We start from the raw sequence: 17250 nt of genomic DNA on the forward strand, positions 1-17250 counted from the left end.
ATGTCTATTATTATTAATTAATTAACAGTATTTATATACCTTTTCAACAAAAAGTTCACAAAGTCTAACTGCTTCTAATTGCACCACTGGATAATTCAAGTATAATTTAATAACTAATCATTGGGCGCCAGGCTTGTAGCCTGTGGAGAAGTGATATAGAAATCTAAAATAAATGATAGTCCTTATAGTTCAAATAGTTAGTTTATTTTTCTTGTGTCCCATCAGCTTCTTATTAACAGGTGCAGTTTTTGTGAGTTTGTTAAGGCACATTTGAGAACATGCAAGTTTCCCCTACAATGCAGAAAGATATTGCTAACTGATTTAAGATACCTTTTGTGTCTTGGTCTTTTATGCTTATTACTTTTAAAGAGGATAATGGGGTATATGCTTCTGTTTGGGCTCAAATTTACCTGTGCATGGAGTTAAAGGGCTTTTTGTGCTTGTGCTGGACAAACTGTTGTGATTCTGAACATCTGAATAAAAAGGCTACTTTGAATACTTAGGTTGACATCTTTTTTGGTCAAGTCAGGCAATTAGCTGGAGCCTATGCTGACCAGTATTTTTGGTTTAGGGATGCTGTGGTTGGAGCACTAATGCCTGCAAGTATGATTGCACCAGTGGAATGTTTGTCGACATCTCCTGCACCACCTCCAGACCTTGTTTCCACCTGTGGTGCTTCTAGTGGGGAGGAAGGTATGGCAGCAGATGCGGAAGAGAGACTGAGCCCAACCCCATGGCAAGACAGAAGAGCAGAGGTAATTTTTCCCCCCTGAGTAGAAGAATAGTTTATTACCAGGCTCTACAGTGGTCTCCTAGTCACTATTGTAGAGGTCATTGTTGATGGTGCTATGTGATACTCTTATGGCTGGTCACATAAAGCAAATGATTTTGTCTTTACCAAGTCTTTAAATATGCTGCAGCGAACCCTAATCATCCTCTTATTTTGCTGATTAGGTGGCTTCAGCAGAAGATGCTGTGACTCCCTCTGCTGTGACTCCGTCAGCTTGTGCTGCCTCTGCTCGTCCTTTCATTCCTGTCACAGATGATCCTGGAGCCGCCAGTATAATAGCAGAGACCATGACAAAAACCAAAGAAGTAATTACTGTTGCCCATTTTACCAGTAGATAGGGGTTAGGTTATATTTCTCCAAATGTATCAATACAAATGTGGGTGGTGGTTGATAGGCTTTGTGGAGAGTATGTGACACCATAGGCAAACTGGGTTGTAGGGCAACCAGATGATGTAGAACACCTAGAATTGGTGTTACAGTTACCAAATAATAAACACTGTATTTCTTTTCTGCATTTGGCGGTGCTAATGATGCAGTTTTCACAAATTGAAAATAAGATACTAAACTATAAGCAGAGTTCAAAGCTGTAGATGTCAGATTGCTTTGATGGGTGAACCTCTTTCCTTTCCTAGTATGTGCTTCTATTTTTAAGCACTATAACTACGGTAATTATAGAACTTGTTATATTAAAATCTTCGAAGTACTCTTTTCATCTGTTTTGTATGGCAGGATGTGGAAAGCCAAAGTAAAGTATCTGGTCCAGAGCCCCAGTACTTGGATGAATTCACTGGTCTTCTAGTACCAGATGACACCCGAGTCATGGTTGACCTACTGAAACTTGCTGTATCCAATCGTTCCGGAGAAAAAGGAAAGGACGTTCTTTCAGCTGTACTGTCTGGCATGGGCACTGCTTACCCTCAGGTTTGTTAAAGATGGCTTGATCAGTTATTATTTACTCCTAATGTTTTCTAAGGGCCAAGCTAGGTATGTTTGCTTTTTTTGTGTATGTATTGGGATTATGGTGGGGGTTAACTTTAATCCCACCTGTATCCTGATTCAAAAACTGGCAATAAATCTCCCATTGGAGCAAAAGGAATGTTTTTCTCTAGTGCGAACAGCACACATGCAGGGGCCCAATCCACATTGGAACCATGTTGGGGAAACAGTTAAAGCCTGGGCCACATTAGGCCACTTTGCACTCACCATTTACATGCAAAATAGCATGCACATCAGGGCTAGTGGTGTGACAAATGTCATGTTGAGTCTAACCTTAAGTGTACAAAAACAAGTTGCTGCTAAGAAGTAAAGCTTCTGCAAGCATTGAGGAATGTCGGTGCTTGCTCTCCTAAGACAGACAAGGCATCAATTGTTACATTTGCCTTAGGAGATCAGTTTCATTCCTGACTTGGGCAATTTGGCCTCCTGCTTTCCCATGTCTTCATGACCAGGGCGTTAAATGGCCTTCAATGGCATAGCTTGCTTGAGCCCACCATTTTGGATTTTGTTTAAAATTTTCTAATGTGCCACTTCTGACAGAGCAGCTGGATCTCTCTCTCAATTTGTGGCGTACAATCATCTGAACATAGGCTAACCTGTGATAGATATATATACATGAGGAGCACCTATAATCCTTTCCATACTTACTGAAGTTTTATACTTGCAGGTTGCTGATATGTTGTTGGAGCTATGTGTTACAGAGCTGGAAGATGTGGCAACTGATTCACAAAGTGGTCGTCTGTCATCACAACCTGTAGTGGTGGAAAGTAGTCATCCATATACAGATGATACTTCCACCAGTGGTACTGTCAAAATACCAGGTATGACATTTTCATAAGGTGTACACTGAAAAATGACTTTCTATGCTGTTGCTATAGATTGACTACATTTGCTTAAATTCCTTTCTAAAGCTTTTCAAAACGGTGTTCTTGTATCAGGCTTTATTTTCTAATATAAACCATTCAAATTTTTGATTGCTGACAAATCTGGAACCTATTTGATAAATGTGGAACAATAGAAAATAGTATGAGAAATTATCATTAAGATTTCATAAGGTTTAATTGAGCGTCCTTATATACAGTTTGATTATTAAAAAATTATATAATGGCAATACTTGCTCATTATTTCATGAACATTTATGCAGCACAGTTCTAATATTTATTGCAAATCATTAAGGTGGACTCTTCATTTAATGGATTAATGGGGGAGAGGGATGTCTGTTAACACCAAATCCCAGGGCATTGAAATCTATGGAGATGCATATTTGTGATAGTTGTCTAGTTTTTAATAAACAAAAGGTGTCTTTTTTCCAAAATGTGTTAAATCAAAGTCGGTTACATTGGGGATTCGCTGTAATACACAACTTCAGAGTTCAGTATTTGGATGAATTCTGAAAGTAGTTGGGTCAATATATCTATTTTAAAACCACAACAAATTTGTTGACAAGAGTGTGATGCTTTACAAGAATGAGACGGCAGGACCTTACCCTCGGGGCTTTCCAATCTAGACACTGCTCTTGCTTCCATTCTCCTTTCCTTTCCCAGTTGTCTCTGTTATAGCAAATGAGAAACATCTGTGGTCGTTTCAGTTCCACATACTTAAATATAGTTACAGTTGGAAATGAAATCTAAGGCACAAAGGCTGCAGAGAAGAGGTGGGTTTTACAATTTGCATAAGAGGGGAAACATCACACACTTGAAACTGTCTTCCAGAATCTTACCAGGGGCAACAAGGAATAAAGAGCTTCTGACAACTGAGGATGGTAGAATTCATAGATTAATGTATAATGGGAGATGAGAGCTGTGAGGTAGAGGAGGGCAGGACTATGGAGGACATTCCAGGTTAGGGCAAGGAGCTAGTGCTAGATGATGATGATAACAACAATAACAACAACAACAACAACAGGTATTTATACACCGCCTTTCTTGGTCTTTAGTCAAGACTTTATTCAAGGCGGTTTACATAGGCAGGCTTTATTTAAATCCCTTATTAAATAGGGATTTTTACAATTTGAAAGAAGGTTCTTTCTTTCAAGAACCACTACATTCAGGTGTTTCATTCCGATCTGGCTTCACATTCTGGCCTCCATCCTCCCACACTCAGAGCAGATGGAATAGCTCGGCTTCAGCTTGTCAGCTGCTTCAAGGTCGCACGGTGCCGGTGGCCTCGAACTGGCGACCTTGTGGATGTTATCTTCAGGCAGACGGAGGCTCTACCCTCTAGACCAGACCTCCTGCCCAGATCCTGAACAGATTTACTAGATCCTGAACAGGATGCTAGTAAAGGAATTTAAGGAGCAGCAAGGTAGTCCGTGTGCCAAGAGGAGTGCATGATTTTGGAAGCAGAGTGCTGGGGAGAAGTTTGGGCACTAGGATGAACTAATGGAAAACCAGAAGAGAAGGTTGCAGTAGCGAAAGCAAAAGATGGCCCAGAGTTCTTGCTGACGTGGACAGACAGACAATTTCTTGCCAAATCATATTGCTTCCCTTTACAACACTGTAACAGGCTAAATGTGGTACATAGAGAGGAATCAAAGTAAAATCAAGACCGTAATAAAACTTTATTAATTGCTTTTGTCGCAAGTGTAAGTACTCAACTTAAGAAGTCTTTAACAGGTATGTTTCTTGTAAAATGTGTACCTAAAATAACAGTTGTACGTTTCTTGCTTGTTTTAAATTACCCTGCTAGAAAAAATAGCAAGATTTGTCTAAATATGTAGAGCTGAAGACGCTTGATAGTATCTAAAGAACATGACTTTTTTCTAAAGAGCTCTAGTTTGGTTTTGTTTAGTGTAAGAGAATTGAACTATTTCTGTGGTTTTAATCCTTAGGTGCTGAAGGGCTTAGAGTAGAATTTGACCGCCAGTGTTCCACAGAGCGGCGACATGACCCACTCACCGTCATGGATGGAGTCAACAGGATAGTTTCCGTCCGATCAGGTAATGAAACTGAATGTCAGATTGCTGCATTTGTATTTAAATGCTTTTTAGCTTGTCAGCAAAACTTATTGTATCGCAAATCAGTTTCATAGGCTTATTTGGGAGGGGATAACCTTGAAAGCAAATAAAATCAGTGACTGTGTCAGAACCATAATCCTACTCTTTAGCATGCAATGTATTTGCTTAAAAGTCTTGATCGGTGTAATAAAACGATTTCCCCCATCCGCTGTGTGCCCAATAGTAGAATCCTGTGATACGTGCTTTTATTTTTATTCCTTCTGATATTTATTGAGTGCCTATTTTTTTCCTTAATTTTAAATTTGCATATTCTCATTATGTTTGTAGAACTACTTTTTTCAATGAAACTGGTTTTGGTTGAGACAAAATCACCACTTGGGTCTGAACCCACTGTCAAGCTTTTTAATGCTGTTCATTTTCTCACTGTCTCAGGGTACAGAGCTGATGGCTTTTCTGTCTGGATTTTTACTTGCTTTTTTAAATCCATTCTGGGGGCAATGATGCAGCTAGTGCCTAAGTCATATTGACCCAAGTAGAGTTGAGTTGTTTAACCCATTATTATGAATACATGTGGCACTTTTTAGGGTGACATAACAAAACAGACAGGCCCTTATTGTATAATTGGATATCTCATCCCAACTGTAAAGGTCGTGAATGGTCTGACTGGTCTAGTGAATTGCGCATTCCTGGGGATGAATTAAAATGGAAGTTCATCAGTGATGGGTCTGTGAATGGATGGGGTTGGCGTTTCACCGTTTATCCTATCATGCCAGCAGCAGGTAAATAACATATTTCAGGACCAAAGATTTAATTGTACTGGCATACATGTTTCTTTATATTTTTCACCTGAGTCCAGTTAATAGGACTAGTTTTGCTAGTTCCATAAGAAATGGCATAAGCAGATAGAAGAGAGCTTGAATCCATCTGTGTTGAAGAATCTGTGGCTAACGTGCAATTTATGTATGTTCAGCCAGAGTTACCTTTTCTTTCCTTGATAGCAACCATGTGCCTGTGCTAAGGTATCACCAGAGAAGCCAGTATGAGGAAACTTTCAGATGACCCAGGTGGCATGTGGTGATTGCCATAGGAATAGCAGCAATCATGTGAACCTGGCTCAAGTTTGAACTGTTAATAGTTAAGCCTATTATTGTGCAGTAAACACAGTTAAAAGGAGAGATAAGTTTCCAATCCATGGAATACAAGAACACAAATGATACTTATTTTCTGAAAAATTTATATCCTGCCTTTCCCATGCCAAAGCAAATGTCCAAGGCAGCTTATAAAGCTCATGATAGATGTGCTGTGTATCACAACAATAAGCAAAAACAACAAAACATTAAAACATTAATTTTAGCATTAAACCTAAAACATTAAAACAAAGCAAAACACAACACATACTGTTGAGCCGTCGGGGAGGGAAATGACAAAACAGTCCAGGGAAGCAATCAAAACCCACAGCACTATTACAGAGGCTCAGAGGGCAAACATCCACCCAGCAACCAAAAGTGAGACATGTTTTGAGTCCTCATCGAAAAGCCATGAGGAAGAGAGTAGTTTTTAATCTCCCTGGAAGGGAATTCCATAATTGTGGTGCCACCACAGAGAAGGCTTGTCCCCAAGTCGCCATCCCTTTGACTTGGCACAGAGGAAGCACTTGAAGGAAAGCCCCTTCAGATGTCCCAAGAGGGCAGACTGGAATGTATGGGAGAAGGCGATCCCTGAGATAGCCCTGACTGTAAATGTAAAAGGCCTTAAAGGTCAATACAAGCATCTTGATTTGGGACCAGAAACAAATGGACAGCCAGTGTAGCTGCTGATGTACTGGTCTCTCATTTTCACTTCCCATTGCAAGGTTTCTATTGCCATACTACACTATATTGTCTTCTATCTCTCTTCCATTTGTGTTGCAGCTAATGGAAAGTATTAATGTGAGCACAGATGTTAAATTAAAGAGTACCTGATGTTACTGTTTTCTGCCTACAGGTCCAAAAGATCTTCTTTCAGACCGCTGTATTCTTTCTTGCCCTTCAATGGATTTAGTAACATGTTTGTTAGATTTCCGTCTGAATTTGGCTTCAAATAGAAGTATAGTGCCTCGCTTAGCAGCCTCCCTGGCAGCATGTGCCCAACTGAGTGCCCTAGGTAGGTGCAATGTTTGAGGTAATAGAAATTTCTAGGTTTTTGTTTTAAATAGAATTTTCTGGTTATCTGCGTCTTATTTCAATCTTTTTTTCATTCTACATTTTATAGCTGCTGGCCACAGAATGTGGGCCTTACAAAGACTACGAAAGCTGTTAACTACCGAGTTTGGTCAGTCAATTAACATCAATCGAATACTGGGAGATAATGATGGTGAACCTCGAACTCTGGTAAAAAATTCAGTTCTTCCAGAGGTGGTAATGTAAATGATTGAAAATAGTGTCATTATGGCTTATACATTTAAGCCAGCGAGACTCTGTATTCACCAATCATGTAATGCTGCACACCATTTGGGACTTTATGAATTTTAAGTTCAGTAATTCCATGTTGTATGACTCCTTGTTGTTTGGACTTTACACAAGTTCCCAAATTGCAGCCAGAGTTGATTGTTTCCTTCCCCTAGTACCATAAATTTTGTATGATAGATGGCCACAAATCAGTGAAGAAAGGAATCTGGTGTCCTTTATAGCTGTACCCAGAGTGGAAGCAAAGTTGGTTTCTGTAGTTATACAGATAAGTCTATTTGTTTTCGTGTTCAGTGAATTTTTGACAGTTAAATTATCATCGCTTGATGACAGAATACAGCCATTATCAAAAGTCACTCAGAAAATGGTACTGTTTATCTGTCTTTTAGAGTTTTACAGGTAGTGCTCTAGCTGCTTTGGTGAAAGGCCTTCCTGAAGCTTTGCAGCGACAGTTTGATTATGAAGATCCCATTGTAAGAGGTGGAAAGCAATTGCTTCACAGTCCTTTCTTTAAGGTATGTCCCTTTTTAAAGGATTATCACATTATGCCAACTTGAAGAGCTAGAATTGTGGTGATCTTCATCGCTCATCACTGGCACAGTTGAAGCAACAAAAGCAAAAACTTTAGTTCAGTCCTGAAAATACTGTTTGGACAGTCTGAGGGGCAGGAGATTGAGGGTTAGGGAAAATGTTTTTATAACAAATGGCAAGCCATAGATATTTATATATCTTAAAAGATTCACTTTAAAAATATCTTTAACACTGGAACCAACTAGTAGTGATATTGTACATAATCTTGTGCTTTTCAACTTGGTTGCATTTATTGTAGGTGCTTGTAGCTCTTGCTTGTGATCTGGAATTGGATACTCTTCCCTGCTGTGCAGAGACACACAAATGGGCTTGGTTTAGAAGATACTGCATGGCTTCCAGGGTTGCTGTAGCCCTTGATAAGAGAACACCTTTGCCTCGCCTTTTCCTTGATGAGGTATTGGAGAAATGGTTTAACATAATGCTTAAATAATGAAAATCCAGATATTTTCTTTTTAATGTTTAATTTTGTAAAGATTACTTAAAAGGCCATTATGAGTACTCTTGGCTGTAGTTCAGTGGTAGAGCAATAGTTTGTAGGCAGAAGGTCCCAAGTTCAGTGCTGACTTCTCCAGATGTAAGACAAGGAAAGATGTGGTGTCTGAAAGTCTGGAGAGCTGCCGCCAGGTCCAGTAATCTTATAGCCCAATCCTATCCCTGGCAGCACCACTGGGTGCAGCAGGGCCAAAATGGCTACTGCTGGATCCAGAAGCACCACTGGGACTGCTGGAGGCCTCCTTGGGGGAAGGGCGCATGAGCTGCAATGGGTCTCCTCCATTCTGCACTGGCTATCTTGCTGGCACAGACTGGAGGAGCTCCGTGTCAGGCTTTTCAACCCAACACAGAACATAGGATCCGGTGGAGCCTTTGCTGCCAAGGAAAATTCAAATAGTGAGGAAAACTGAGTAAAAGATGCCATGTTTCAGTTGTAACTAATTACTGAGTGATATAATTTATATTCTAGGTGGCCAAGAAAATTCGAGAATTGATGGCAGATAATGAAAATATGGATGCTCTACATGAGAGTCATGATGTCTTTAAGAGAGAGCAAGATGAACAGCTTGTGCAGTGGATGAACAGGTAACTGGGAAATTTATGGAATTGGAGCGGGATGGGGGCTTCCCTCGCATTTGGAGGGTGAGGGTGCGCGCCCCCAGTGACCACATGTGGTCATTGGATATGCGAACTCAGTGTTAGCTAGAACATTGCTGAGGGGCGCACACCTGTATATGAAAAGTTGAGGAAGCTGTTTTCCACTATTGCACCATCTGTTCTCTTTTCAACAGGCGACCAGATGATTGGACACTTTCTGCTGGGGGCAGTGGAACTATTTATGGTTGGGGCCATAATCACAGAGGACAACTTGGAGGCATTGAAGGAGCAAAGGTCAAAGTTCCAACTCCATGTGAAGCACTCGCCACACTTAGACCAGTGCAGTTAATTGGTGGTGAGCAGACACTTTTTGCTGTGACTGCTGATGGAAAGGTAAGCATGTATAGAAGTCAAATTAGGTTGGAAGATGAGATTCAATTTCTCTGTTGCTGCAGGAGGCCTTCCATAGTGGGTTATTTCTTCCCGCTCACTCAAGAAGCAGGGTTTTAGGATACTGGCAAACGTTTTCAGAACAACCCAGGACCAGAGCCTCCCAGTTTCCTGGCTTGCCCACTCTTGAGACCATGTCATCTCCCACCCTAGATTTTGAAACTGCTGGTTCATATATTGCTCTGCATTCTACTCTCCACTGCAGGGAATGGAACACTGGCACTTACCATGAAGATTGTTTCTTGATGCCAAAAGGAAGGCATTCAACAATAACCAGTGATTCAGGGACACCTGTCTGCCCCTGAATGATTCTGACTGTGACTTTAAATTACCAGGACAAGATACTTGTCCTGGTGTTTCCATCCAGATATCTTTCCATCATACTAGTTTCCTTGATTTCTTCCCCCTATGGATAATCTTGAACATTACTTCCATTTTTCTGTATTCCAAGTTGCAGTTTCCATAGTTACCAGTATGTTTTAAGCCAAGGCTTGACAAATTTGTCCTGGATTTAGGAACCAGCCCCAAATTTTTAGGATCCATACAAATGTTTTGTCTTTCAGGGTTTTATAGTTTAACACTGGGACACAAGACAATAACTAATGCCACAAGTGAATGGTATGAATTAATTTTACATATAAACAAGCACTAAAAAGCACATTACCACAAGTGGTAGTAAAAAAAAACTTGACTTAAAGATCTGCAGGCTTTGATAAAAAAAATACATGAATGAAATTGCACCAAGAAACTTTTTTTAACAGATAAAATTCATGACTCTAATGCAGTGGTTCCCAAACTGATGGGTTGCAACCCACCAGGGAAACCGGAAATTGGCAGCAACACGATTGCTACGAATGTGCTGCTGCTGGGCAGGGAGGGGTTTTTCCACTTACCTGGGAGTTGCTATGGCTCCCTGGAGGGTCTGGGGAACCTGTGACCCCCCTATGCAGCCCTCTTTGAGGCCATCCCTAGTTTTGGCATGAAAACTGGAAGTGGGGTTTCCCCCTTTTTTCTACATTTTGAAGCCTCAGGGAGGACTGCAGAGGGGGTTGCAGGCTCCCCAGACCCTTCAGGGAGTTATGGCAACCCCAGATAAGTGAAAAATACCCTTCCTATCCGGCAGCAGCAAGATGATAGTGATTGTGTTGCTGCCCTTCCCCCATGCAAAGACTTACATTAATGCTGTCCCTGCTGCAACCTCACACAGTTACCTGGGAGTAAGTCCCTTTGTACTTAGTGGATAACTTCTGAGTAGATGTGCTGTAAAACCAACTCCCTTCATCCCACCCCTCTCTCTTTTCTTTCTGGGCTGGCACGGGTCCTGCTACATGGAAGGTGCAGAGTGTGAGACAAACACTCCTAGAAAGCCTTTTGGAGAGAGGGCAGGATGTGTGCCCTGTGTGACACTCATTCCTAGTAAGTGAGAGAGGCTGTGTGTATCCTTCCATTTAAAAAAAAAAGTTCTCTCTCCCTCTCACTGCTCCTCATGCAACTTTTTCAGCCCAGTGGCTCTGGTTGCTTCTCCTGTTAAGGAAGTCCAATTGCCCCCTCTTTTGAGGCTAGTTGATACTGCATTTTAGAGCAATGGCTGTCCCTCAAGCTTGCAGCTGTTTGCAGGCACTGCAAGGCAATTTTGAGTCTCCATGGTGACCTGGTGCCTGAAACTTGTCCAACTCTACCTTGAGCTAAACTACATCCCAAATACTGGAGGGGTCTCCTCTGGCAGAACTTTTAAAGCCTGTGCCGATTATTGTAGGCCCTGCCTCTTTGAGTGGAAAGAAATAACCCATTGGGAACACCCTCTTTTCACCTACCAGAAGAAACTTTCGTAGTACGATCAGTGTTCCTTGATCAGTGATTCAGAGTAACTTCGGTGAACAGGAAGATCTGCAAAATGTTCACCATAAATGTTTGTCTTAGGAAAAGATAACTCAAATGGCAAGGTGTTACCTAACTGCTGTGTCAGTAAAGCCTCTTTGTATTAGAAACAGCAAGCTTACAATGAGAGCTTTCCAAATTGCTCAGCTGACTTGAATTCTGTCCTGGTTGGAAGTTTGTGAACTTGCCTCAAGGGCAGGTCCAAGTAGTACAAGTTGCAGTAGTCCAGTCACAGTGTGATGGTATGGATCACATTGGCCAGATCTACATTCTTCAAGAAAGGGCACAGCTAGTACACCAGACAACGCTGAGCAGTCGTACTCCTGGTCACAACTGTAATTGTCATGGCCCTTTGTTTCCTTGTGACTGTTGATGATGGCATTTATAGGAGTATTGAATATTTATGTGAACACTGTATAGTTAACAGAATCCTGTCATCTTTTCAGCTGTATGCCACTGGATATGGTGCAGGTGGAAGACTTGGAATTGGGGGGACAGAATCTGTTTCTACCCCAACGTTATTGGAATCTATACAGCATGTGTTTATAAAGAAAGTTGCTGTGAATTCTGGTGGAAAGCACTGTCTGTCACTGTCTTCGGAAGGAGAGGTCTATTCCTGGGGTGAAGCAGAAGATGGCAAACTCGGTCATGGTAACCGAAGGTAAATGCAGGGCACCTTGAAACAGAAAATGTTTGAATTAGAATGTGGGTATTAAAAAATCCTGTAACAGGAGAACTGGCTTATTTAACACATCCTACAGTGTTTTATGACAAATGGAAAGTCATAATGTCCCAGACAGAGAAGACACTGATGAATAATGCAGTTTTTAAGAATAAAAAAATTCTTATACAGTTGGATAGTTTGGTAATGGTCAGTCAGGCCATCTTCAGTGCAATGCTAGTGACATTTTGTGCAATAATAGACTTTGACCTTTCCGATTTGTAAGACTCCACCTCCTTAGCATAGCACAATTAAGTAATAAATCACTGTGGGCAAACCCCCAATGTTTGATTTTTTTTTTTTTTGCCTTGCCCTTACCATGTCATCTCATGGGCATGAAAATGGACTCATCCACTTGACCTTTCTGTTACAAGAAATCCTTAACTAGATGGCAAAATCAGTATTAAGACAGTTTGTTCCATGAGGTGTTAAAGCTATTATTGAAGAAGTCCTCTTGACTTCTAATTAGTAGACAAATAGTCTTCTGCAATGTGTTGATTGATGTATACTACTTGAATAAGTTATCTTGATTTTTGTTTTAAAATTACTCTGTTGTAGTCCTTGTGACCGCCCTCGTGTAATTGAATCTTTGCGGGGTATTGAAGTGGTTGACATCGCAGCTGGTGGAGCACACAGTGCATGTATTACTGCTGCAGGGGATCTTTACACCTGGGGTAAAGGAAGATATGGACGTCTTGGCCATGGCGATAGTGAGGATCAACTGAAACCCAAACTGGTGAGATGTTTCCCAAGTTAGTTGCGGTTATCCATCTTTGTTTTTCCTTTAGTGGATGCAGTTAATACTACTTTCTAATAAAGGAAAACATGTCCATAAATGAAATGAAATTTGCAGTACGTTGGCAGCAACACTGAAAAACAAGAAGCGTTCACTTCTGCATGTACTCTTTATTCCAATGAAGTTTTGTTTTGGATAAGTTCTTAGTGAATTTCCTGTGTGTCAGTTTGCTCCATTATGAATTTGTTATGCAACAATTAACTTCAGCCACGTGCCTCAATGTTTAGTTCAAAACACTGATAATAAGCATAGACAAAATCCTAATGCAGTTAATGTAGTTAGTACATTCCAATTGTATAGTTTTGCATATGCGAAATTTCCTCTGAATATTATGGATCAATCTCCTTTTTACTGTCACAGAATACAGTACTGGAGTTGAACACATGGACACTGCTTGAGTTTTGGGTAGACAGTTATTCTAAATAACTACCCAACCTATTTATTTTATTTATTAACTATTTTGAATAAACACATTGTTTCCTCTAAGCTGTGCAGCAAGAATTGGAGCCCCACTCAGCTTCCTCCATGGTGCTCTGGAGCTCAGGCATGACAATGACATCATCACTGAGCACTCTAGACCTGCCCCAAGTAGCAGAGTTAGGCCTCTCTGCACAGTCCCTGTAATTTTTAGAGAACACAGGTCATCAGCTCTCATTTCTTGATCAATCATTCTGATCTATCAAATAGAATATATGTATTAGTATCCATTAAAGGAATGTATCACTGTCCAACATAAATCCAGTGATGAGATAACATGCATAAGTTGGCATGCTTTTTCTTTAATTTTAAAACCGATAAATTATGCTACCTTTGCAAAACAAAAACATCCATGTCTTTCAGGTGGAAGCACTCCAAGGTTACCGTGTGATTGACATAGCCTGTGGCAGTGGAGATGCACAGACACTGTGCTTGACAGATGATGATACTGTCTGGTCGTGGGGTGATGGAGACTATGGAAAACTTGGGAGAGGGGGCAGTGATGGCTGTAAGGTGCCCATGAAGGTATGCAGGTTTCAAAACTCCCTTTTGGTCTAGAAAGGTTTGAGAGAGAGAACAACTTATAATCATACACTTGTGAGATTTCATAGATTTTTGTGTTCAGGATTTCCTATCTGTTAGGCATAAATAGTGACTAGTGTGGTCTCAATGTGCAATTGAATTTCAGTTATTCAGGGACGACAGCTGTTCTAATGAAATTCCTGAATTACTATCCCACATTTCAATATTGTCACATTCATAGTTAAAATAATTATGCATTACAGGTAATTATGTATTATCAGTAAGAATAAGGTTGCTGTATAACTTTCTAGGCATGAATGATCAATTAACTGTCACAAATATTTAAAAAATTAGTTCCACTGGAATTAACAAGATGTTTAGTTCTATTTTCTTAAATATTATACATGACATGAGAGAAGTCTCAGACGATTTCAGTGTCTTTTCCATCTGCATGCAAGTTTGTTCTTATTTCAGACTTTATTTGCTTGCTTGCATGCATCTTTTTATTCTGCCTTTCTCCCTGAAGGGATCCACAGACTTGAAAATAAGTTTAAGTTAGTTTTAAGAGAGAATGTCAAACCCTAAGACTGTAAAAGTTGCATGGTCTTCTTTGGAACTGTGCTCACTGTTTTGTGCCATTTAGAGACTTTATTCTCTAAGATTTTAAATAAAAATCTAATAGTGTCTTAGCCAACTTCAGTCTATTGATGCTCAACTGTTTAAAAAGGGCGGGAGTATATTCTCCTTTCAGGTTTTGTGTTCTTTTTGCTTGATGTATTCCCACCACTTGAACAGAATCAAATGCATCCTTTATCTAAGACTGCTTGCCAGTCTTTCCCTCTCTTTGTGAGACTTTACTGCATTGGGATCACTTCGGGAGAACAGCATTCCAAGTCGTATGTCAAGATGTTTTCATTTTTTCCAGTTGACAAATTGCTTGAGCATTTCTATTTAAACAAGGTCTCTCTTACGAAAACTACTAGTCACTTGCCCACCGGGGGGGGGGGGGGAGGGAGGCATTATCAGAGAGAGGGGGGAACATGTTAAATTTCTGTAATAACAAAAATTAGCTTTAGTCACAATCGAAAGTTTTGATTATGATATCACTTTTGAGATGCATCGTTATGCTTAATGCTATGGAGTTGTCCTGTGATTCTGAATTGTGTTTAAATTTTTCCCCCTAGATTGATTCTCTCTCAGGAGTTGGTGTAGTTAAAGTAGAATGTGGTTCACAGTTTTCTGTGGCCCTTACCAAGTCTGGAGCAGTGTATACATGGTAAGCGCATCACTTGCAGACTGAATGTATTTTGAAGAGAAGCAATGCTGGCAGTTTTGTTAGATTTTCTTTTTCTTTTTTTGTGAATGATTGCAGGCACCCATCCTGACAGAACAAACAGTGCAGCCAGTTTGCTAAAGATGAGCATATCTGGTTCAGGGCAGTGCCTAGTTTGCAAACTGCTTGGGAATCCCACACACATGCCTTGAATTCCACCATGGAAGAAAGACAGGGTAGAAATTTAATTTAAAAAAGCATAATCAAGTTATAAGCATGTTGAAATGCTTATGCAAATGATATTCATCTGGTGCCAAAAAGACAATGGGATTAGTGTTGCATGAGCTTCCATGGGAAGGACATTCTATATACAGGCGCCATGACACAAAAGGACACCTAACCTTGGATTAGGCCCTTTGGGTGGAGATGGCTTTGGTTGAAGACAAGAGGGTCTATAAAGGTTTGTGTAAAAGGCAACAGTTCTTCAAGTATCTTAGTTCCAAACTGTTTGGGGCTTTAACTGAGATAGTAAGCTGCTATTGTGATGTTTCTGAGAGCTCTTTGGAGGCAGCTATCTGTATAATATATAGTAGTAATGCGATCAAGTGATGTACTGTTTCCATTCAGGAAGGGTTGCAGGTGGCGTAAATGCAGCTGATGGAAAGCTCTCTATACCACAGATTTGGACGCACAGTGACACAACAGTGATACCACTGTTGTGTGATATCATGCAGTGATAGATCTATGGATCTGTCAGTAAAGTGTGAACCTGATCCTTCATGCATAGATCCTTTCTATCCTGAATACAACCCAGTATCGAAAGTTTTGACTAGTACCTCTCCTGTCAGTTCCCATCAGTAGATTCTGGAAGGCATTCTGTGATCTAACATATGCTGTTTAAATATAGGGCATGCTTGTATTATTGGGAATTGTCAGTTGCTTGAGAAGAAAATATAGATAATGCTCTTGTGTTTTGAATGCAGGGGCAAAGGAGATTACCATCGTTTAGGCCATGGATCGGATGATCATGTTCGGAGACCTCGACAAGTCCAGGGATTACAAGGGAAAAAAGTTATTGCCATTGCAACTGGCTCTTTACACTGTGTATGTTGCACTGAAGATGGTATGTGGAAAACACTGTTGAGTTGCTTTTGGGGACAGGGGTTCTTAAACCTGAAAACGTGAACATTTTCAGGGAGAAGGGGGAGGATGATGGCCATAATTCAAGCAAAAATTCTAGTGATATGTGTTGATTTAAGTAAATATTAAACAATCTTTAAAAGATTATGCTAATTCAATGATATTCTGAAGTTCAAGACAACATCATGCATGTTGTCATTTTCATACTTGGGCTTTTGCTAAGCTGTAATTGTAGATTGTGCCCTTATATTTATCACCACTCAGTGGTAAAACAGCCATTTTGATTGGTGTAGGTGAGGTGTATACATGGGGCGATAATGATGAAGGTCAACTGGGAGATGGAACAACAAATGCTATTCAAAGACCGCGCCTCGTTGCAGCACTTCAGGGTAAAAAGATCAACCGAGTGGCCTGTGGCTCAGCACATACTTTAGCCTGGTCCACCAGTAAGCCTGCTAATGCAGGCAAGCTTCCTACCCAGGTAAGATTGTTATTTAGAATTATATTTTTAAGCTACTGATAAAATAAAGTAAATGAAGTGAATGCTATTAGTTTTCAGCAGTTGTGGGTCAAAAATTATTTTTCTGTCTGCGTTTGCCTCTCTATTCCACCGTTTCATTGATTGGCTGGCATAATGATAAAGGCTGCTTCAGACATTCTTATGTTTAGATTTTAGCGTACTGCATTCAGTACACTAGTCGCATTGACTTAGTATTAACGGGGATGTCATAATCCACGCAGCTTTGGCTGCAAAACTTGAACATGTTGAATGTCAGGTGGGTCTTTTGTGGGAGTCGCTGATGGATGCAGGAGGGTTTGCTCATTTTCACATCACATTTTGTGTAGTTATCCAAGGGCTGAATGAAAATGTGTCTCCTGTGTTCCTATCACATTTACAGGTGACAAATTGGAGGCAGCATTTGGACAATTTTTGAAGGGGAGAAATAGTGAAACTACTTTAGGAGAGTGGGCTTTAGCGATAGCATGGGTCATTCACTCTCAACTATTTTTTCTGCAATATGGTGGCAGAGGACCTCTTGGTAGTTGTCCATTTATTCCTCAGAATGCCCCAGAACACTACATCTGGTGCATTTTAGAAAAAACAACTGTCATGAGTGACACCAAGA

General features: G+C 40.4%; 1 protein-coding gene across 5 annotated transcripts in view; it reads left to right on the top strand.

The window, feature by feature from the left end:
* HERC2 (HECT and RLD domain containing E3 ubiquitin protein ligase 2) overlaps window positions 1-17250 on the top strand; it is a 127475-nt gene that overhangs the window by 91285 nt on the left and 18940 nt on the right. For 4 of the 5 annotated variants that reach the window (XM_066622097.1, XM_066622098.1, XM_066622100.1 and 1 more), the window contains exons 67-84: window positions 572-755; window positions 955-1095; window positions 1520-1711; window positions 2454-2607; window positions 4617-4724; window positions 5390-5521; window positions 6726-6884; window positions 6993-7111; window positions 7576-7701; window positions 8016-8171; window positions 8739-8854; window positions 9061-9259; window positions 11641-11855; window positions 12474-12651; window positions 13552-13713; window positions 14895-14986; window positions 15967-16106; window positions 16417-16604. In XM_066622097.1, coding sequence (XP_066478194.1) covers window positions 572-755; window positions 955-1095; window positions 1520-1711; window positions 2454-2607; window positions 4617-4724; window positions 5390-5521; window positions 6726-6884; window positions 6993-7111; window positions 7576-7701; window positions 8016-8171; window positions 8739-8854; window positions 9061-9259; window positions 11641-11855; window positions 12474-12651; window positions 13552-13713; window positions 14895-14986; window positions 15967-16106; window positions 16417-16604 — 2761 coding nt within the window. The remainder of the gene's footprint in view (window positions 1-571; window positions 756-954; window positions 1096-1519; window positions 1712-2453; window positions 2608-4616; window positions 4725-5389; window positions 5522-6725; window positions 6885-6992; window positions 7112-7575; window positions 7702-8015; window positions 8172-8738; window positions 8855-9060; window positions 9260-11640; window positions 11856-12473; window positions 12652-13551; window positions 13714-14894; window positions 14987-15966; window positions 16107-16416; window positions 16605-17250) is intronic. The other variant, XM_066622102.1, reaches the window with a different exon arrangement.

This window comes from Tiliqua scincoides, chromosome 3 (assembly GCF_035046505.1).
Source record: "Tiliqua scincoides isolate rTilSci1 chromosome 3, rTilSci1.hap2, whole genome shotgun sequence".
NCBI lineage: Eukaryota > Metazoa > Chordata > Lepidosauria > Squamata > Scincidae > Tiliqua > Tiliqua scincoides.